We start from the raw sequence: 21,355 nt of genomic DNA, 5'->3' as shown, positions 1-21,355 counted from the left end.
AACAAAAACAAAACCCCTGAAAAGTCTAGAATTAATGTCAAGGTGCAGGGGCTGTACATGAGGAATTCACTAATGTTATTCAATCCATAAAAAATGAAATAATGGGAGTTCCTGTTGTAGCTCAGCTGTAAGAATCCTGACTAGTGTCCATGGAGACATGGGTTTGATCTCTGGCATCGCTTAGTAGGTTTGGTTTCTGTCACTGCTGTCAGCTGTGGTGTAGGTGTCAGACACACCTCAGATCCTGCTTTGCTGTGGCTGTGGAATAGTGCAGCAGCTGCAGCTCTGATTTGACCCCTATCCAGAAACTTTCATATGCCACAACACAGCCTTAAAAAAAAAGAAAAAATTGGGAGTTCCCATCGTGGCTCAGCGGAAACATATCTGACCAGCATCTGTAAGGATGCGGGCTTGATCCCTGGCCTCACGCAGTGGGTTGAGGATACTGCGTTGGCTTGAGCTGTGGTGTAGATCACATAGCAGCTCAGATCTGGTGTTGCTGTGGCTGTAGCTCTGATTAGCCCCCTGGCCTATGAACCTCCATATGTTGAAGAGTGTGGCCATAAAAAGACCAAAAAAGAAAAGACAAAATTGAATGCAATAGAAATTGCAGAAATGAAAGTTGAACAGACCATAACCAAATAATATTTTAGGGAGATTCCATGTGGCTCAGCAGATGAAGAATCTGATTGGTGTCCATGAGGATGCAGGTTCAATCCCTGGCCTCATTCAATGTGTTAAAGGATCCAGTGTTAACATGAGCTGTGGTGTAAGTCACAGATGTGGCTTGGATCTGGCATTCTCTGATTTGACCCCTAGGCTGGATCTTCCATATGCTGCAGGTGTGGCCCTAAAATGACAATCAATCAATCAATATAATAATCAAACCGTGGTTTAATGGACAATACATTCACAGAATCATAGAAATTACCAACATCCACAAGGTGGAGATTTGTTTCATATTTGTTTCCAGTGAGCCGTGATGGGAACTCTGAGTGTTGCATCTTGTCAAACTTCCTGATGCTAACCTCACCAGCCTACTGGCATCAACATCCAAATAGCTTTAGGAAGAGCAAGACCTAGGATTTTAAAAAGACCAGGAATAGATTTCCTGCTGTGGGGAAGAGGGTTAGGTATCCAGCATTGTTCCAAAGAACTTCCATATGCCATGAATGTGGCCCCCCAAAAAGGAAAAAAAAAAAACAAAAACAAAACTGAAAAAAGTCTAAGATTAACATTAAGGTGCTTGGACTGTAAATGAGTAATTACACTAATGTTCTTCAAGCAATAAAAGGAATGAAATAGAGGGAGTTCCTGTCACAGCTCTGAGGTAATGAACCCAACTTCTATCCATGAGGACATGGGTACAATCCCTGGCCTTGCTCAGTGGGTTAAGGATGCGGTGCTGCCATGAGCTGTGGTGTAGGTGTCATGTAGGTTTGATCCTGCATTGCTGTAGCTGTGGCATCGGCCAGCAGATGGAGCTCCAATTCCACCCCTAGCCTGGGAACTTCCATATGTTGAGAGTACACCCCCCCACACAAAAAAAAGAATAAGAAAAAGAATGAAAGAGAAATTAATAGAAATTTCATTCAATAGAATCAGCTGTATCTCACATTTGACCCTTAGCCAGGGAATCTATGTGCTGTAGGTGGAGCCTAACTTGACAAAAAATAAATAAATAAAATCAATAGTGGTTTAATGGATGATACACTCACAGAATCAGAGAAATGACCACTGTCCACAGGGTGGGTAAAGGAGGTTCCTAATTCCAGCGGCAGCATGACTGGAGCTTGTCTGAAATAGAGGCAGGTGCTGGGCAACCTTTGTATATGATATACACCAAGGGGAAGCCTGCCCATTGACAACAGGGAAAGGCTCAACCCCAAAACCCTCAACATGGAACCAGAGCATTGGCTGAAGGAACACACTTGACAGAGGCTGTGGGCCGCCTAGTCTGGGTTCTTCTCCTTACCAAATCATGGTATGTTTCTCTAAGAACAAGGCAAGGAGTAACCCTTTTCTAAATCACAGACATCATATCTTAACGATACAGCTGTTACAATTGTGCAGCCAATGTGCTTTGTTTGAAGGGCATTTTTAAGTGGTGGGTATGGAGCAGTGTGTTCCAGAGGGGATTCGGGCCCTCTGGCTCACAGGTGACCGCTTGCCACACAGGCCAAGTGACGCATCTGTAACCAGGGTGATTTCCCAGGCACTGCCTGCCTTCCTCAGATGGCAGGGATGCAAAGGGTTTGAAAGGGGGCACAGAGCACAGAGCCATCACCTACGGTCCCCTGACCGCCTCTGCCTGGGGGGGAGGAGCTTCCTGCTGTCACAGAAGCTATTGCTAGCACACCAGTCATTGGAGGAGTTCTGGATCCCCAACATTTTCCTACTCAGCAGCAGGCAGGAGATATCAAGAATGGTCCACGGATGTAGCTAAGGGTCCTTTTTTTAGGGGAACTTGCTCATTTTCAAGAGGTGCAGGTACAGCATATGGCAGTTCTGAGGCTTGGGGTCAAATCAGAGCTGCAGCTGCAGGCCACAGCCACAGCCACAGCAATGACAGTTCTAAGTCTTGTCTGTGACCTACACCACAGCTCACAGCAACACTGGATCCTTAACTTAGTGAGCGAGGCCAGGGATCAATCATGAACGCTCATGGATACTAGTCAGGTTCATTTCCGCTGCACTACAACGGGAACACCTAGAGGAGAGTTTTTAAAGAAACAGCTAAAATGAGGTCACTAAGGTGGCCCCTAATACAATATGACTGGTGCCCCTATAAAAAGGGGAAATTTAGACCCAGAAACACACAGAGGGATGCTGATGTGAGGGCACAGGCAGAAGATGGGCATCTAGAAGCCAAGGAGAGAGGCCTCAGGGCAAACCAACCATGTGCATATCTTGATCTCAACAGTTACTTGATACATTCTTGTTGTTTAAGCCCCATTGCCCATGGGATTTGTGATGGCAGCTGGAGCTGACTGATATACTCTCTCTGAAGGCCTGTACACTCCCACCACAGGATGGAGCCTGCAAGTGAAGACACCCTCTCTGTCCCCAGCTGGGCTCCACCAGCATCCTCACCCCTGCCTTCCTCCTGAGACAGCTTCTCTGCCAGGGCCTGTTTCCTTGTCCATGGAGTCAGACAGTGGACCTCAATGGAAGAGGTACTGATGGAGGTCAGGAGGGGCTGTAGGGCCCCAAGGCAGGAGCAGGAGGAGTCTTTCATTTGTTTATTTGGGATTGCAGGCTTGGTTTGTGGGGTGGCCACTGTTGGACGGAAATGCCAAGATGGGGCCATGGAAAGCTGATGGAGCTGGGGGGGGAGGGACCGCAGTTTCCAGAGAAGAGACTGGACTCTGAGGCAGAGACAGTAGCACAGGAGCTTGGCGGGTCAGCACCAGGCCTGCCACGGGACCCGGAGCACAAACAGCAGCAGGGTCCAGGTCTCTGAAGGCACAAAGGCTGTGCCAGGCCCAGGCGAGCCAGCAGCCTGCAGAGACTGGGATGGAACCTGGGTGTGAGGAGGAGGGGCCATGGGCTCAGGGAGGGGTGTGCACTTCTGGATCTCGTCAATCCAATGGGAGAAGTAGCTGACATTGGTGAAGATGCTGGGGTAGGTGGGATGTCGGCAGTCCAAGCCCCAGCTGGCCAGCCCCACCAGAACCCATGAACTGAGGAGGTCACAGACGAAGGGCCCCCCGGAATCGCCCTAGGAAAGAGAGGGGAGTTACTGTGAGCAACTGAGTTAGGTCAGAGGAGTCTCTGCCATCTACGGTCCCTCAGGTGGACTTCTGGGAAGGTCCAAACACCAGCATCCCACAGCAGACCAGCCTGTTTAAGCCATGCAGGGAGGCAATGGCATCATGATTTAGGAAGCTCCTGATTGACCCTCAGGACAATCACAGGTTTCAGTCTATGATCATATGGACGCCTGTGCCCAGAGACAGCCTGGATATCCCTGACAAGGCACTGTCCAAGGAAGAGAAGGGACAGCTACACCCACAGTGCCCAAGAGAGTTGGTCTGGGAGTGGAGCCTGGCCAGCTCAAGCCCCTGCAGACCTCAGCTCTTGCAAGACCCTGGGCTGCACCAGCACACCCCTTACCTGGACCCTCTTCATTTTTCATTCATTTAGTCATTTGGTTTACTTTCAACACCTTGGTTGAGCAATTTCAGAAGATGCCCATACCCTGGCCTGGCGGAGGCAACCTCTATTGCTCAGGGAGTCGGTGGGGGTTAGAAAGAAATCTGCTGGGACTTACTAGAGTTCATGCTCTCAGGGCAGGGCCATCTGGTTGGAAATCTCCTCATGTCATCAGCCAAAGGGAGGGTCTGGTCCTTGTGGCTGGGGGTAGAGGGGCAGGGGCCTTAGTCACGCTTGCTGCTCCTCCACTTACCCATCCAACATGTGCAGCAAGCAGCCAGGAAGCCTCTGCCCTGGGCACAGGGTCTCCTCCTTTGTGGTGCTTTTGTCAATAAGCCAACCAGCCTGCCATTGGCAGATGTGACATGTGGAAACAAGCCATGGGAGGGTCAGGACAGGAAGGGAAGTGCACTTCATCAAGTGGAGGTGAAAGGCTACTCTTCTTGCACTAGGAAACACAAGGTAGAGTTTCCAAGCGGGAAACAACTGAACTTTCTGAAGCAGGAGCACTGGGAGGAGTAAGTGCAGACCAGGGAAGGAGGGGTATGCCAGGTGGGTGGGAGGAAGAGCAGTGACATGTGGGGAGTGAGGAAAGTATATGGGACGAGGGGTCTCAGGGCCTATGGCAGAGGGTAGGATTTGATCCCCATGGAGAACTGTCTAGGTCATGTCTAGTGCCTGGATCAGTCCAGTGCTGTGTGGAGAATGAACCAGCTGGGAGGCAGCTACAGGAGAGATTACTGATGGAGAGGGGCCAGGTGGTAAGAACAGTCAGATTTGGAACAATAGTTTGAAGCTGCCTATAGGACCTGTCAAATCTGAGCCTCTCTGTCATTAACCATGGGGGGAAGTGCAGAGGGATAGAAGCAGGCTGAGCATGGAGCCCTGGGGCCCCAGCATTTAGAGGTGGGAGGGGAGGGGACCAGGCATAGAGCAGAGCATCTGGTGAGTGCCTGGGCCCAGGAAACAGGAGGGAGACTTGCTTAAGTGCCAAGTGAGAGGAGGACTCAGATCCACAGGCGGTTCTGGTGAGACAAGCTATTGGGGATGGTGGCCTTGAGGTTTTGGATAGCAAGCTGGGGACACTCCTAGGTGGAGTGGGTTAGATTCAGGACTGTTGGGAGGAGTCTTTGGGGGAAGGGAGGTAAAGAAACTGAGCAGTAGATGGTGCGCATTTACACAGGAGCCGTGGAAGGGGCGTCAGAGGACATGGAGCAGGAGAGACTCTGGGCATGGCAGGGATGGAACTTGAGGCTGAGGAGAGAGGGAAGACGCTGGGATAGACGGTGTGTAGGGTTGTCAGGACGAATGACTCTAGTCTGATTGGCTGCTTTTGGGGTTCTCAGTGAAACAAGCAAGATCTCCAGCTGAGAGGGCGGGGTGGGGGAAGTGGCAGGTTGAAGGGGAGCGAAGGGTACATGGTGTGGCTGGCCAAAAACAACCCTCAGAGATGCCCATCCTCATCCCTGGAACCTGTGGCTATTAGCTCATGTGGCAAAGGGGACTCTGCAGCAGTGATGGAGTTGAGGATCTTGAGCTAAGAAGGTTTTCCTGGATTCTCTGGGTGGTCCAATGTAATCAAGATCCTCATAAGGAAAGAGAGACGCAGGAGGTCAGAGTCAGAGCAGAAGATGTGACGGAAGCAGAGGCAGAGGTGTTGCACTTTGAGGACGGAAATGCTGTGAGCCAGGGAATGAGGGTGGCCTCTAAAAAGCTGGGAAAACCAAGAAAACATTCTCCCCTAGGAAAGCCTCCTGAAGGAACCCACCTGGCCAACACCTTGATGTTAGACTTTTGACCTCCAGAAATATAAGATAAATTTCCGTGGGTTTAGCCATTCACTTGGAGGGGATTTGTCACAGCAGCTCCAAGTAAGGCACCTTCTTGGGAACGTGCCATCATTACTTCAGCCCTTCCCCTCTGTGGTCCCCACCTGGGGTAGCCTCAGCCCTCTGCACGGTGGACCCCCTCCCAGCTGTGTGAGGCCAGTGGAAGGCCTTTCCCTGTTCACTGCAGCCCTCAGGGATTCACACAGGGGACCCATGCAGTTGCGGAAATGATGACGGATTCTGAGTCAGGCTCCAATAGCCTCCTGACCCCTGGAGAGCTCTCAGAAGGCAGGAGAGAGCCTCCTCTGGGACCATCTGTTCTGCTGCATCCACTTTTCTAGGGCAGATGTCGGTACAGCTCTCATAGCCTCAGGGGGCGCCCGTTGAGAGGTGGTGATGCGACTACACCAATAAATTTCCTCCAAGGTTAACTGCACTACCTGACTTTTCATTATTGTTTCTATATTCTTTAAGGTGGACTCTGGAGGTCTTTAAAAAATTGAGATGTTCCCATTGTGGTTCAGCAGGTTAAGAGCCTGACTAGTACAAATGAGGATGCAGGTTCAATCCCTGGCCTTGCCTAGTGGGTTAAGGATCTGGCATTGCCACAAGCTGTGACATAGGTCCTAGAAGTGGTTCAGATCTGGCATTGCTGTGGCTGTGGCAAGGGCTGGAAACTGCAGCTTCCATTCAACCCCTAGCCTGGGAACTTCCATATGCTGCAGGTAGGGCAGGAATAAAAGAAAGGAAGGAAAAGGAAGGAAGAAAGAAAGGAAGGGAAGAAGGGAGAAACCCCAAATCTAAGGTATCACATGAAACGTGAGCTACAGTTTGCACTACTGTAGATACAAAGCAAACCTTGCGTGTGCACTCTTGCATGTGTATGCATGTGCATGCATGTATGTGTGTGTGTGTGTGTGTGTGTGTGTGTGTGTGTGTGTCTGTGTGTCTGTGTTGGGCAGGGCCAGAGCAGTGAATTCCACCTTCAGCAAGAAGTTGGGCCTAAGCCAGGTACAATCCAGAGAGAGGGAGGCAAACCAGGTCAGGAGACTGGAAGCCAAAACTTGTTAAGTACCTACTGAATGCCAGGCACAGTGCTGCATTTCTATAGGAACCTTCTTCAGTGGAGGCCATGAGCAATTCCATTTCATGGGTGAGGAGACTTAGCTAAGGCCACAATCCCAGTCAATGGAACCAGGTCTGTCTTGCCCCACAGTCTGAGCATTGAGTGCCTTGGCAGGCTCTCTCTCCTCAGACCTGTTTCTGGACCCCCTGTGCAGAGGGAGGGGCCCTTGTGGGGAGAGGTGGGAGCCCCAGGTTGGAGGGTGGGGTCCAGAGCAGGTGACATGGCAGAAGATGAATCTAGGTGGAATCTCTCAGTCAGGCGGTGGTAGGTGAAAGGGGAGGCAGGAGGGGGGTCATTTGCTGGGACTCCCGAGTGTCCAGCTCAGGAGAGAAACCAGAGGAAGGGTGGGGTCGAGGGGCACTACGAATATCCAGCAGGTGAGCAGACACAAGGCTCTGGCCTTGAGCTCCACTGGCATAATTCCTGCAGGAGAAGGGAGGTGGACAAGGCTCTAAGGGATGTCCATGGTGACAGCCGGATGTGGACTGGGCAGGGTGGGGGCTGAACACTTGTTCCACTTCTGGGTGGAGCTGGCTCTGTGAGGAGGCCAGACCAGGACAGGCAGCTACAAATCTATACTACTGTTTAAGAACTGGGAACCAAGAAATATGGGTCTGCCTTCTACCAGCAGCTCACTGGCCTGCCATGAAGATAGCTATCCATGTGGCCTTCTCATGGGCTAGGCCAAAGTCACAATCCCAGTCATCTTGTCCCTCCTGTGTGCATCTCCTGGGGTGCCAAGGCATAGTGCCACAAACTGGGTAACTATAAAAACAATGCAAATGTATCCTCTCACGGTTCTGGAAGCTGGAAGGCTGAAAGCAAGTGTCTCTGTGTCTAGCCCTCTTCACACAAGTCATTGGTACAGGGCCCACTTGAAATTTACAATGGTCACATCTCAAGATCCTTAACTAATCACAGCTGCAAAGACTTATTTCCAGAGAAGGTCACATCCTGAGATTCCAAAAGGATACAAACTTAGGGGACACTATCCAACCCCCTACACCACCCTTTCAACAATCCCATGAAGGAGGCCTCAGACTCCTACACCGTGAATAAGACACAGGCTCAGATGGTGAAAAGACCACCCAAGGGCAGAGCAGTGCCTCTAACTCCAGAACCCTCACCCTCTGCCCTCCACTCCACGATGCCATCTGTGTAAGAGCTTGGCACCCAATGCCAGCTCAGGGTGCTGGGCCCTGAGGGGATGTGGTGAAGGCCTGGAGGCCAGGTGAAGCTTGGAGTCAGAACACGCAGGCCCTCCTTATTTTATGGGAGTGCTTTCCCTCTTTGGGCCTGTTTGCCCACTTCTAAAATAGGACACTACAGAGAGTGGATAGACATCTTCACAATTCAACAGTACACTCATGTCTGGAATGTACATAATAGACACATGTACCAAGAGCCCCTAAAGAAAAAGACACAGGGGGAAAAAAACGGAAGGTAAATTAGGAAGAAGATATTCAACGGCAATAAACGTACGGAAGTATATTTCATCCGTCATCAGGAAAATGCAAACCACAATAAATCATCACCATTAGGAAGGATGGAAAGCGCCAAGTGTTGGTGAGCTTGTAAACTCTCAGCCACTGCTGGAATGTGTGGAACTGGTGCAACCCCTCCGGAGATGTTTGGTAACATCTGCCAAAGCTGAACATGCAGATAGCTTTTAATCTAACAGTTCTCCTCAGCGGCTTCTGTGAAATCAAATAGAAAACCTCTGGAAGTGAAATGAAATGAAAAACTTGGAAGCTACTAAAATATCCATCGAGAGCAGAACTGCCCATCGAATTCAATTCACACGATAGTGTCTTGCAGGGCAATGAGGCTGAACAAACTATACCTACGTGTGACAGTGTGGATGGACCTCACAAACATAATGTTAAGACGTGAAAATCTGACAACTGGAAATAAGTTCTACTTATGAAAAATTCAGAATCTAATATAAAGTGTTAAGGTGAAGATGAGAGTTTCCATTGAGTGTTGGTGACAAGAAGGGGAGAGGAGTGTTGGCCACCTGGGGTGTAGCACTGTGAAAGTTCATGCAACTACACACGTAGGGAAAGAGTATGAATGCCTTCTTCTGTATGTATATTTCAATAAGGGTTTTAAAATATGCCTCGAAAATAGATGCTGCTGGAGTGTCCTGCCAGTAGTAGATGTCCTCCTGTGCAATGGGCTGAGGAAGGGGCTAGCCTGGGGGACACTACCAAGAGATAGAGCCTGGGAACATAGGTAGAGGGATGAAACAGAAGGTACCAGGGGTCTCCACAAAGAGAGTGGAGGCAACACAGCCTCCCACCATGGAAACTGAGGCCCTGAGAACAGGCCAGGGAAGAAGGGAAATGACCTCACTCACATGGCAGATGGCCTTTCCTGTAGAGAAGTCCCCAACACACAGCATCTCCTCATACACGGAGAAGTTCTTGCTGAGCCTGTGTCCATATACCAGATTACAGAACTGGTTCTCAATGAGGCCCACCTTAGCCTCCTGGAGATGGAAGGGTGTGGGCAGAGGCGCTGTGAGGATAAGAAGGAAGTCAGTGAAGTTTGCTAGAGCTTAGCTACAGGCTCTTCTGCCTTACTGCTCACCACCACACCTGCATCATAGGGTTTTCTCAGCAAAGCTGAGCTTTCAGCTCTCTATCAGTCTTCTACCTATGCCTAATAAGGCCTCCCCTGTTTCTCAAACTTTTCCAAACTCATCCTATTCCCACCACCTCTCTCATAGCAATAGACCACACCACTCGTAGTCCATAAAGAAAAAGGCAAATCCTACCAATGCATGCCAATCACTGATGCTTAGCAACCATTCACCAACCCAGGCAAATCCTACCAATGCATGCCAATCACTGATGCTTAGCAACCATTCACCAACCCACCTACCCTCTCACAAACCATCCTTTCCACTTCCACTTGTCAATCATTACCTTTCCTTCCCTCCACTAATTCCTCCGTCCATCATCTACCCATCTTGTCTCATGCCCCATTCATCCACTCAGCCTTCCATCTATCTGCTGGCCTATCCATCTTTGGATCTATCTCCCCATTCTCCCTCCATCAATCAATATATCCACTCTCTCCATCCCTCTTCCCACCCACTCAACCATCTTCCCCTCCAGGCACTCATCTTCCCTCCTATCCATCCCCCATCCATCCTCTCATTCAATCACTCATTTATTCATCTGTCTTCAGGTTAGCTATTGTTTAGACACTAGTGATAGAGGGGAACATTTTTAGTTGGGGAAACAGGGTAAGTGAAGTAAATAAGTAGGATTATTTAGCTCTGAGAAGTGTGGTAAGGAAATACAACAGGGAAATGTGACATTATGCATTGCCTGTTTTAGGTTTCACATCAAGGAAAACTCTTCAGAGGAGGAGCTGAGTTGTATATCAAAGAAATGAGTCACCCAGATTAGCAGGGAGAGCCTGTGAGGCTGGGGAAACAGCCAAGGTAAAGGTCCTGAGGTGGGGACAGCCTCAGGATATTCAAGGCAGGAAGGGGCCTGGTGGCTGGGATGGCGTGGGTGAGGGTGCAGTAGGAGCTGAGCAGAGAGGAATGGGGGCCAACATTGCACAGGGCCTGAGAGCCAAGGTAGGACATTTGGACAGTTTTCTAAGCATAAATGAGAAGGCACTGAGGAGAAAGAGCAGGGAACTGGCACAACACCTGCTTCAAAGCAAACACTCAGGCAGTTGTGTGGAGACTAAAGTAGGGCACACAGGGTGGGAGCTAGCAGACCAGTCTGGAGGTCCATGCAAGAACGGGTGGTCTACAGGACCAGGTTGGCAGCATTGCCACCTACCCCACTGCCAGGCCCTGGGGCATAGGCTGGGATATTAAAACAAGAAAGACAGAGTCCCTGTCCTCAAGGAAGAACCAGACTGTGTGTGTGTGTGTGTGTGTGTATGTGACAATGCTGGGGACCTGGTTGTCTGTCCTGTGGTTGGGGATTGTTACTGATACACTATTGAGAAGGGCCAGCAATGCTGGCACATCCCACCCAGTGAAGACAAGTTCTGATCAAAATGCCTCTCCTGATCTCCTATCCTGAGAAACACCTACCAAATTACAACCTTACAAATAATTGCAAATACACATTCTTTTCCCCCTAACTCTGCCACATAAGCTTGTGCCAAACCATAAACACTCTTTTCTTTAATAAAGACTCTTACTCATGAGTTTTTGCCTGCATTTCTTCCCTTTCAATCTCAGAAAAACACAAACTTTTTCTGTTACTCAGTTCACCTAATACACCCACAAAGTAGACAGCTGACCTGGGTTGGGAGAAGAGCAAAGTGAGGTTCAAAGAGTGAAACACTCAAGTTGTAGTCATTCTAACTTGACCTTGGAGGCTCACAGGTCAGAAGTCATAAATATGTTTTCTTTCCATTTTTCCTAAGTGCCTCCAATGGGAAATCTTGGTTCCTCAGTGGCCTAGAAGGGGCCAGGCCCCAAGCATGACCTCTGAGTTGAATCAAGCCATCTTAGATCTATAGCTGATTAAAGCCTTGAAATCAAGAAGCTGACAGGTTCCAAGAACCTGAGTTCTTAACATCCAACAGTCAAAGATTCCCAGATTTTCAGAGCTTTGCACTTAGGGAACACTGAATTTTAGAATCACACACTTTCAGAACTAGAACCAGAATGGTTCAGTCCTCTGGAAATGAGGCACAGTGGACCAAGGTCCAGCGGTTGTTTTGCCTGGGCACCCCTACTTCCCTCCTCCCCTCCTCTGTCCTCCTTCCCTTCTTCCTCCTCCTCGCTTCCCCCTTATCTGCCCTCCCACCCCAGCCTCTCCCCTACCCCCTCACTTTCCTCGTTGAGCATCCCCCAGCCAGTTATCCAGCAGGATGCATTACTAAGCAGCTGCAAGCCAGGGGCTGGGAGGCAGGCAGGGATGATGTAGGAAGTGAAGTTCACAGGAAAGAGCAGCTGCAACATGGCTATGTCACTTCCGAAGGGATGAAGCTTCTCAAAGTCTGGGTGCATGACAATCTGGCTCACGGACATCTCCAGGGTGTGCTGAGTGTGTTCAAACAGCTGCGTGCTTCCTAACAGGACCCGGTAGTTCTCTGGAGCATGGGATTTTCTGGAGGAGGAAGAGCATGCTGTCACCATCATCCCTGAGTGTGGGCTAGGTCTCTTCCCCTGCATATTCATCTAACTGCTGACATCCACCTGGACCCCTGCACCTCCCCATGGTGCCAGCCTTGGTCTCTGCATTCCTAAAGTTCAGGAGCACTTCTTTCTTGAGACTGATATTCTACTTACAACCTCAGACATATGGTTTCTCCACCATATCCAAGAATCAGAGGAGCATTGAATCCTTGTGCTGGAAAGGTCTTTGGTGGGCTCATCAAATGAAGGCCCTTGGATTGTTTACAGGAGATGTTCTGGATTGATCCCAGCTCTACTTTTACCTTCCCAAGGCTCCTACAACCCACCTTATGGCCCCACAATTTTCCTGACCCCTCCCTTCTTTAACCACCCTCCTGCCCAATAGCTGTTTCTCTGCTCAGTTAGAAGCACTTGCCAAAGATCTGTAAGGTAAAGGAGCAACTGAGTGTAGGAAACAGAAACTTGCATTTGCCCTGAACACAGCTGCTCCCATAGAGTAGGTGCTGATCAGATTCTGAGCTCCCAAAGCTCCAGCTCCCAGACCTGGGCTGTGATGTTCCAACTCCCTGGGGATGCCTCCTCATCTGTTCACAAGCTGGGCACTGAGCAGACCCAGGAGCGCCAGGTGTGTCAGACTCCTGAGCAGCCACATCACTCTCCCAGGGTGCCCCATCTCCCACCCGCACAGCCTGGCACCACATCTCCCACATGCACACTAGTGACCATGATTCCTCCTGGGCACACAGTTTTGCAAGAGTAAAAAGTAGAGCCATTCAGCTGCTTGCCAGACATGAGGTCCCATGTCCCTGCCTAGACTCAGAAACCTGGAAATGTGGGGACCTTGAGAAACTGTGATCTGAGATTGGTCCACACTGCATGGCAGCCAGAATGGACACTGCTACTCTTCTGGGGCACATCTGTGTTTGGAGACAGGCCCAGGGGCTGAGGGCAGAGTCTGGGGAGGGTCTGGGAAAGGGAGCCAGGAGGACAGTCCAGGTAGAAGGTACACAGGTCAAAGGCAGGAATGACATGGACCTCTGGGCCACAGACAGCCCCAGAGGAAAGCCCAGAGGAGCTGGGGTGGGACACCCTCACTCCTCCCCTGCCAGTGCCTCTGCTGGCACCCTAGGAAAGAGGACTCACTTGAGAAAGCAGTGGGCAGCAGAAACCAGCCAGCGGGAGTTGATGAGGACAGCTCCACAGACATGCAAGCCCTGGTACATCAGGCTGGCCTGCCATGGCCACTGGCCAGCCACCACATCCTGACCACCAGAGATCCGCCACATCACCTTGGGTTTCCCGCACGCTGTGGAGACTCCCCTGCCACCTACAATAGAGACATGGGTGAGACCCCAAATGCCACTACCAGGGAGGCCCCCTCCACTTCACAGATGGGAAAACCAAGGGCAAGTGTCCAGTGGCCTGGCCAAAATGACACGGCTGCCTGGACTCTGCCTTTACCAGCTGCCACTGAGAATTTGACAGCAGAACACAATGGAGCAGGCTTTCTGAGCATGAAGGCCCAGGGCTGTGGTGAGATGCCAAGGGTGACCAAAGGTGGCAACAGCTCATGGCAGCATATCCGCTGAGCTGGACATCACTGAGGGAGTCTGCCAAAGGCTGGCCATGTGCCAGGCCTTATTTCCCTGAACTAACACACCTCAACAACTCAAGGTCTCCGAAGTTGCCAACATTATGCACTCAAATCATAGCTTCTAAGGGCCGGTGCCCCTCCACTTTGCCCCAGTATCTTAGAGAAGCAGACCTGCAGGCAGGAGTCTGGGGTGATGTGTGACCATGGAACTTAGCAGGACCCCATGAGGCCTCCCCTAATAGACCCCCACCCATGTCCTCTGACTGCCTTTTGTCTGTAGAAAACTTTAGTCACAGAGTACATTTACCTGGAGAAGTGGAAAAGTGCAGAAAGAAAGGAAAACAGTCAAGCAAAGCAAAATAATATTTTAACGATTAAACAGAGTAAGAATATTTAGCTCCTCCTCAAGGACTATAGATAATATTCTGAGCCATGTCCTTGGAAATGTTTTGCAGATACTGAAACCCCACCAGGTGGAAGAAGTTACCTATATGCTGCACACAAGCACATAGACCCAAACAAGGTGGAACCAGAAGGTGGATGAGGTTGACTCCCAAGTACCTCACCACCCACCAATCCGAAGAAAGTCTACAAGCTGATCAAGCCCTGCTCTTTGAACCTCACTCAGCCCTCGAGGTGGGGGCACACAGCCTTGAGGCTGTTACCCCACTGTGGCCCCCTCTGCCTGGCAAAGCAATTAAGCTGTTCTTTTCTACTTCACCCACAACTCTGTCTCTGAGATTCAATTCAGAGCATGTCCACAGAGACTGAGCTTCAGCATCAACCTGGGGAAAGTCACTCCCTGCCTCTGACTCAGGATTCTCCATTTATAAATAAGAGGGGTGGGCGTTCCCTGGTGGTCTAGTGGTTAGAACTTGGTGCTTTCACCACTACGGCCAGGGTTCAATGCCTGGTCCAGGAACTGGGAATCCCACATTAAGCCGCGGCCAGCAGCGGAAAAAATAAATTAATTGATTAAAAAACACTCTATGCAGTGGCCAAAAAATTAAATAAATAAGAGGGAGTGGGCTAATGAAGACAGCCATGGTTCTAGGACCCACACCTGAGGGCAGGGGTGAGGCCAGGCCCCTAGAGCAGGCATCCTGCTCTAGGGCCTGGGCCCCAGGGACTCAGGGCTCCTCACTCAGCAGTCCTGGGCTTTCCTCCACCCAGCCTCAGGCTGGACCCTGCCAGTGCCCACTTGCACAGCCCCACAAGGGTCCTGGGGCAGTTTCCATCCCAGAGGCCCCTCAGTAGGGGTCCTGTGACCCACCTGTGTTAAGGTGGTCTCTGGGCTGCCTGGTTAGGTGGACCTGACCGCAAACAAAAGAAGAGGTTCAGTGACCCTGGGCACCAAGCCCTGGTCACAGTCAAGCCCCCTCAGGCCCTGCAGGCCCACCTTCTCAGCCCCACACAGAGGCCCCTACGCACCTGTGGCTGCCCAGGCCAATGGCTGTGCTTCCGGAGTCAGAGGCCCACCCTCCACCACTCGCTCGGCTGCAGGAGCTGGGCCGGGGTCGGCCCAGGACCCTCGCAGGTTTAGGGTGGTGGTGGGCGACCATGGCGGCAGCAGCACCAGCTGCAGCCAGAGGAGGGCGGCAGGCTGGCCTCCTACTTGTCGAAGCCTCGCCTCTGAGACCATTGTCAGTGTTGTGGACCTGGGCCTGAACCGGGCCTGACTCAGCTCTGGGCCTGGACCCTGCCCCCGCCCTGGCCAAGGCTTTGACCCCGCCCCCACCGCGCCTTGACCCCGCCCCAACCCAGCCTTGATCCCACGTGACCTTCCTATTAACTTTTTTTTTGTCTTTTCACCATTTCTAGGGCCACTCCCGTGGCATATGGAGGTTCCCAGGCTAGGGGTCCAATTGGACCTGTAGCCGCTGGCCTACACCAGAGCCACAGCAACGCGGGATCCGAGCCGCATCTGCGACCTACACCACGGCTCACCCGACACCGGGTCCTTAACCCACTGAGCAAGGCCAAGGATGGAGCCGGCAGCCTCATGATTCCCAGTCGGATTCATTAACCACTGAGCCACACCAGGAACTCCCCTATTAACTTTTAAAATAACTCCACTGAAAAATTATTTCTATACCATGAAGTTCCCGTATCACAAGCGACGTTTCAATGATTTCCAGTACATTTTTCTTCACTCATTTGTTTATGTTTGTATTTAAATCAATCTTCTATTTTGGGAGAGTTTTAGATGTATGAGTAAGTTGCAAAATAATACAAAGACTTTGCGTATCCCCCTACCCAATTTCCCCTCTTGTTAAGATCTTATATTGTTATGGCACATTTGTCACAACTAGTGAGCCAATATTGATACATTCATATTAACTCAATCCGGTGTTCCCGTCGTGGCGCAGTGGTTGATGAATCCGACTAGAACCATGAGGTTGCGGGTTCAGTCCCTGCCCTTGCTCAGTGGGTTAACGATCCAGCGTTGCTGTGAGCTGTGGTGTAGGTCGCAGAGGCGGCTCAGATCCCGCGTTGCTGTGGCTCTGGTGTAGGCCAGTGGCTACAGCTCCGATTCAATCCCTAGCCTGGAAACCTCCATATGCGGTGGGAGTGGCCCAAGAAATAGCAACAACAACAACAAGAACAAAAGACAAAAAAAAAAATTTAACTCAATCCATTAGCTCTCTTTTTTCAGTTTTTTTTTAAAGTTTAAGGCATAGAGCTTAATGATTTCACTTACATACAATCATAAAATGATCATCACAATAAATTTAGTGAACATCTATCACTCATATAGATACAAAATTAAAGAAATAGAAAAAAAATCACTCATAAATTGTTGAGTGCCTCTTCAGGCAATCTATGAATTGGTTTTCAGAGTCAAACACCAAGGTTTGACTTGATGTTTCCTTTCACTTCTTTATCCATCAACCCAATTTTTTGTCCCTCAACCCACTCTGCTTCCTATCTGGCTCTTAACTTACTTCAACAGAGGCTAGACTTTCTGAACAAAATTCACAATTTATCATCTGATAAACACTTCTGTAGTAATGGTGCCATGGAACAAAGTATTTGAAATTAGGATCGTCTCAGCAGATCCAATATGTTCATAGCTGTAGGTATATAATTCCTAATGAAGAAGTCCTTGTGCTCCAACCAATATCCAGCAGGACCAGCCTAATATTCCTTTGTTCTGGAGAGCCCCAGTGCGTCAAAAACGTGGTTGTGCAGCCCACAGGTCCAAGACCAGAAATTATTATTGTTAAATATTTAACTTTTTCCCTGTAAATAATTTAATATTTTAAACTAATAATACCTTCTCATGGATCACAATCCAATTGTGCAAAATGGAATATGCAGTGTTGAGTCATGCGTCCTCCCACCTCTTTCCCCTGTCCACCCAGTCCTCTTTCCCACAGGGAACTAGTGTTTACTTAAATCCTTCCATAGATGTGTTATGCAAAGAATTTAGAATGCAATATATTTGCATTTTTTAAAATGCAGGGTTTTCTCTGATTAAAACAATATATTTTCAATACATTTGCAGATGTTTACAATGACTCTCTTCTTACATTAACGAGATTCCTTTCTAGATGGGAGTAGACTTCCAGAACAAGAATTTCTACACCCCTTAAAATCAAAAGTTTTGGAAAGAATAAGATGGTCAGGTGTATTTAATTAAAATAGTAAGTACCCAAATGAATTAGAACTTCAGGTAAACAATATGTTGTGTTTTAGTATAATCATTTCCCATTCAATATTTTGGACATAGTTTTACTGAACATTTTTTCATTTTTATCTGAAATTTATTATTAAACTTAGATCTCGTACTTTATCTGGCAACTCTTCAAAAAAAAGTATAGCACAGTAAACTAAATTGTTAATTACTCATTGTAAGAATCCTTAACTGGATTAAAGATTCTTGAATGTGCCACTTGGCTCCAATAGAAGACACCCTAGTTGCACACACACCCACACACACACACACACACCCCCACACACACACACCTTCAGCCTCTTTTGATGATATGGGATTTGGAAGAGCTATCATTCAGCACTGGGTTTATGTGTCAAAATGAAAGAGTATTTGTGTTTCATAGAAGAAGATTGGTAGGAAATTGGTCAAGGGAGATGAGAGGTGAAGACTTCAGAGGATTGCAAGCAAATCTCTTGAATTTCAAGCTTTACTGTCTGCTAAATGTTTCTTGCTCCTTGCAAAAAAAAAAAAAAGTTGCATGCAAAATGGTGGCTATTGAAGAAAGGCATTGAATTTTGAAGCCAGGCCCAGGTTCTTTCCTCTTCTTTCTAACAGTTGTGTAGGAAAGGCATTTCTAAACTCCTGACCAATTTACTTGTGATTTCTAAGGGTTTTTTTTTTCTAACTGTAAATTTGAAAATGGTATATATTTGGTACTTTCAGAGAGTGTTTTCTTGGCCACTTGAAGGGAGTGACTTACAGTGTTCATCCATTTTAATATTTCCAAGGCATTTAGTGGTCTGCAGTACAGAACTGTCTTCTTACAGGTTCTCTCTCTCTCTCTCTCTCTCTCTCTCTCTCTCTCTCTCTCTCTCTCTCTCTCTCTCTCTCTCTCTCCCTCCCTCTCTCTTCTTTTCGGGCTGCAACCTCAGCATATGGAAGTTCCCAGGCTAAGGGTTGAATCATTGGAGCTGCAGATGCTGGCCCATGCCACAGGCACAGCAAAGCAATGCTGGATCTAAGCCACATCTGCGATCTACACCATAGCTTGGGGCAACACTGGATCCTTAACCCACTGAGAGAGGCCAGGGATTGAACCCAAGTCTTCGTGGATACTAGTCAGGTTCGTAACTTCTGAGCCACAATGAGAACTGCAACACTTCTCTCTTTCATTCTCTTTGGTAACTATTCTGTGTACTCTACCTTGACCTTAGCTGAGAAGATGAGGTGAGAGCAATTCAAGGCAAATCATGGTGAACTTTAAAAAAAAAAACTAAGTGTTGAAAAAATACACAGTTTGGAGACATTTCTCATGACTTGAGCATTTATCATGGAAAACTTTAAATTATTAACCAATAGCTTCATATTAGGGGAATAGTGTGGCAAAATAATGTACCCTGGCACTCCAGAAAGGCAGGTTTCCTTGTTGCTTCCTCCTCTTGTCTAGTCAGTCAGTAGTTAATAAACGATTCTCACTCATGGCTCTGACACAGAATTTCAATGAGTCTTCTCTGGACTACTGACATAAAAACCTGCAAAAACTTGTGAAAAATTATCCAGTTCCAATTCTACAATCACTTTTGTGCTATATCAAAATCCTAGACCACAAATATAATCAAATTAGTCCAGATGTAACTTGGGGAGACAGACAACAGAAGGGCATAGATAAAACTCCTTTGGACAATGATGTCTGACTATTCCTGCAAGAAACTGGGGGTGTGGTATTGACTGCTGAGAAAAAAAAAATCTGTATATGGATCACAGACCTCCGAAAACACATGATATTCTACACAAGCATGGAATATTAGCGGTATGGTGAGATACAATGTTTGTGTCTTGTAGAATGTTCAGTCTCTGAGCTTAGAGCCTTTGGTGGTGTTAGATGTGAGGGATCTTCAGAGGTATTCTATGCAGTAGAAATGAATGACCAGTGAAAGAATCTGATGATTGAAATTTCTTTGGCAAGTATAACAAACTCAAGTCAGTACGTTGATTCCACTACTATTTTTTTTTCCAACTGAAATTGTGTAATATATTGCTGAAAAGTAGGAGGGGAGAATAAAATTTGGGAACGCTATGTCAACTGGAATTGACCCAAACTTTCAAAACTTGCTCAAAGTTACAACAAAAACACTGCAAAGGCAACATCTATGAATCCACATCTATTGAAGAACCCCCACGTATTTAAAAAAAACTCACTAAGTAAAAACATTATAGCAGAATCAATTCATTTGGAAAAACTCTAGGAATGGAGGAGCCAAGAGACAGTAGCTCTTAGAGTGTTTCTCAGGTCTAAAATTCTTCACTAGAATTGTTCTTTAATGGAACTATCAGGCTTGCTAGGAAAAAGAATCTACTATTTCTGGGGAGAAAAAAACTAAGGAAACCCAAGAAAGTGCAGCCCAAAGGGCGTGAAAGCACTTGCCCCAGTTTGAAGATACTGTGCTTAGGCTGGTGCTCTCCAAAACTCTTTCACAAGGGTCATATCTAAATGAATGGATTTCACGTTTGCAATTTTAAAATCCCAGGGGCTCATCTCACAACCCCTAGTTTTAAGAAGAGAGGACCACAAAAGTGCTGAGAAGACCTTGCCATAAAATCTTCCCAGGGGATCCCAATCCTCCTTTGCTTTCCTCTTTCATAGCAACCTCCAAGGACAGCTCTGCAAGGCCCCACCCCTTCACGCATGCGCACACCCACTAGAGGCGGGGCTCCCCGCATGCGCAGCGCTGTCCTCCAGCTGCTCAGAGCATCTGTTGAGGCCTGACCGCTTGGGAAGCCAGTAACACACGTGCCAGCGTGGAGGGTGGGGTTCCAACGGTCATCCCGGCTGGGGGCGGGGCCAATCATGGCAGCTTTTAGAATCAATTATTTGAAAGCAGGAGTAAGGAAAATGGACTTTTCACCTCTTGGGTGTCCTGCTGTGCACTCTTAGTCACTCTGTGGGTTATTTGTGGCCTTGTCCCAGTGAGTTCACCACCGCCCTGTGCCCCTCCCCCACCGCCACCAACTGGATCTCGGTGTCCTTGCAGTGTTTACACCAGGGTTGTTGGCACCACTGTGGAGCAGGTTGCATGCAGGCTTCAGTGATTTCCGGCCCTACCATAAGGCAGGTGAATAAAATGTGTGAACGATTAAATGGGTGCCAGTCTAGTGTTTGCATTCTAAAGCATACGAAGGCTAGAAGGAAGGTTTTCCAGTTTGAGAATGCTCATCCAGTTCACAAGAAATAGCTCAGGACACTGGAAATTGAGTGGAAAATGAATAAAGATCTATTGTACATCCTCATAGTTTCACCAGTGTCTTCCATTTTAACATAAAAATGTCAATCAACACATGTTCAAACTGCATATTATTGTCAGTGATGGGGGCAACGTTGCTGAATCTAACAATAAGCATTGATTTGTAGTCTAATACTCTCAAGAAATGACAGAATTGGAGTTTCCTCCTGGCTCAGCTTGTTAAGGGTCCATGGTTGTCACTACTGTAGCTTTGGTTACAATTGTGACAGGCTGTTCATTCTCTGGCCATAGACATGCTTTGGACTGGCCATGCCACCAAAAAACAAAAACAAAAACAGATATCCTAGCATAGATTGGCAAGTGATGCAAGAGTTCAATAAAAATCAAGAAATGCATTAGGGAAGAATCAACTGGGTAGGAGACAGAAATAAGATCGCTGGAGTTCCCGTCGTGGCGCAGTGGTTAACGAATCCGACTAGGAACCATGAGGTTGAGGGTTCGGTCCCTGCCCTTGCTCAGTGGGTTAACGATCCGGCGTTGCGGTGAGCTGTGGTGTAGGTTGCAGACGCGGCTCGGATCCTGCGTTGCTGTGGCTCTGGCATAGGCCGGTGGCTACACTCCGATTCGAC

At 48.4% G+C, this 21,355-nt stretch overlaps 1 protein-coding gene across 1 annotated transcript; it reads right to left on the bottom strand.

Annotated features, from left to right (window-relative positions):
- Positions 1 to 3,403: 3,403 nt before the first annotated feature.
- On the bottom strand, positions 3,404 to 20,334 carry LOC146396359 (putative serine protease 47). The gene is made up of 6 exons (XM_084995484.1): positions 20,161 to 20,334; positions 15,258 to 15,405; positions 13,376 to 13,559; positions 11,926 to 12,203; positions 9,470 to 9,630; positions 3,404 to 3,721 (listed from the first exon to the last, which is right to left on the bottom strand). The coding sequence occupies exons 1-6, from the start codon at positions 20,332 to 20,334 to the stop codon at positions 3,404 to 3,406; spliced, it is 1,263 nt and encodes a 420-aa protein (XP_084851610.1).
- Between the last annotated feature and the right edge of the window lie 1,021 nt (positions 20,335 to 21,355).

The sequence above is a fragment of the Sus scrofa genome, chromosome 14 (assembly GCF_054392235.1).
Source record: "Sus scrofa isolate SSC_HxYL_T2T_F1_AM1 chromosome 14, Sscrofa_HxYL_maternal_Yorkshire_Landrace_v2.0, whole genome shotgun sequence".
In the NCBI taxonomy this organism is placed as follows: Eukaryota; Metazoa; Chordata; class Mammalia; order Artiodactyla; family Suidae; genus Sus; species Sus scrofa.
The sequence above is the reverse complement of the archived record's forward strand: the minus strand, read 5'-3'. Positions and strand labels throughout refer to the sequence as shown.

Excerpts from the sequence above, each read along its gene's own strand:
- LOC146396359 (XM_084995484.1), bottom strand. The coding sequence starts at position 20,334 with ATGATTGGCCCCGCCCCCAGCCGGGATGACCGTTGGAACCCCACCCTC. Across the intron at positions 9,631-11,925 it reads GGGGATGCTCAACGAGGAAA|CGCCTCTGCCCACACCCTTC; the intron begins GTGAGGGGGTAG and ends TTATCCTCACAG. Across the intron at positions 3,722-9,469 it reads CAGGAAAGGCCATCTGCCAT|GGCGATTCCGGGGGGCCCTT; the intron begins GTGAGTGAGGTC and ends TCTCTTTCCTAG.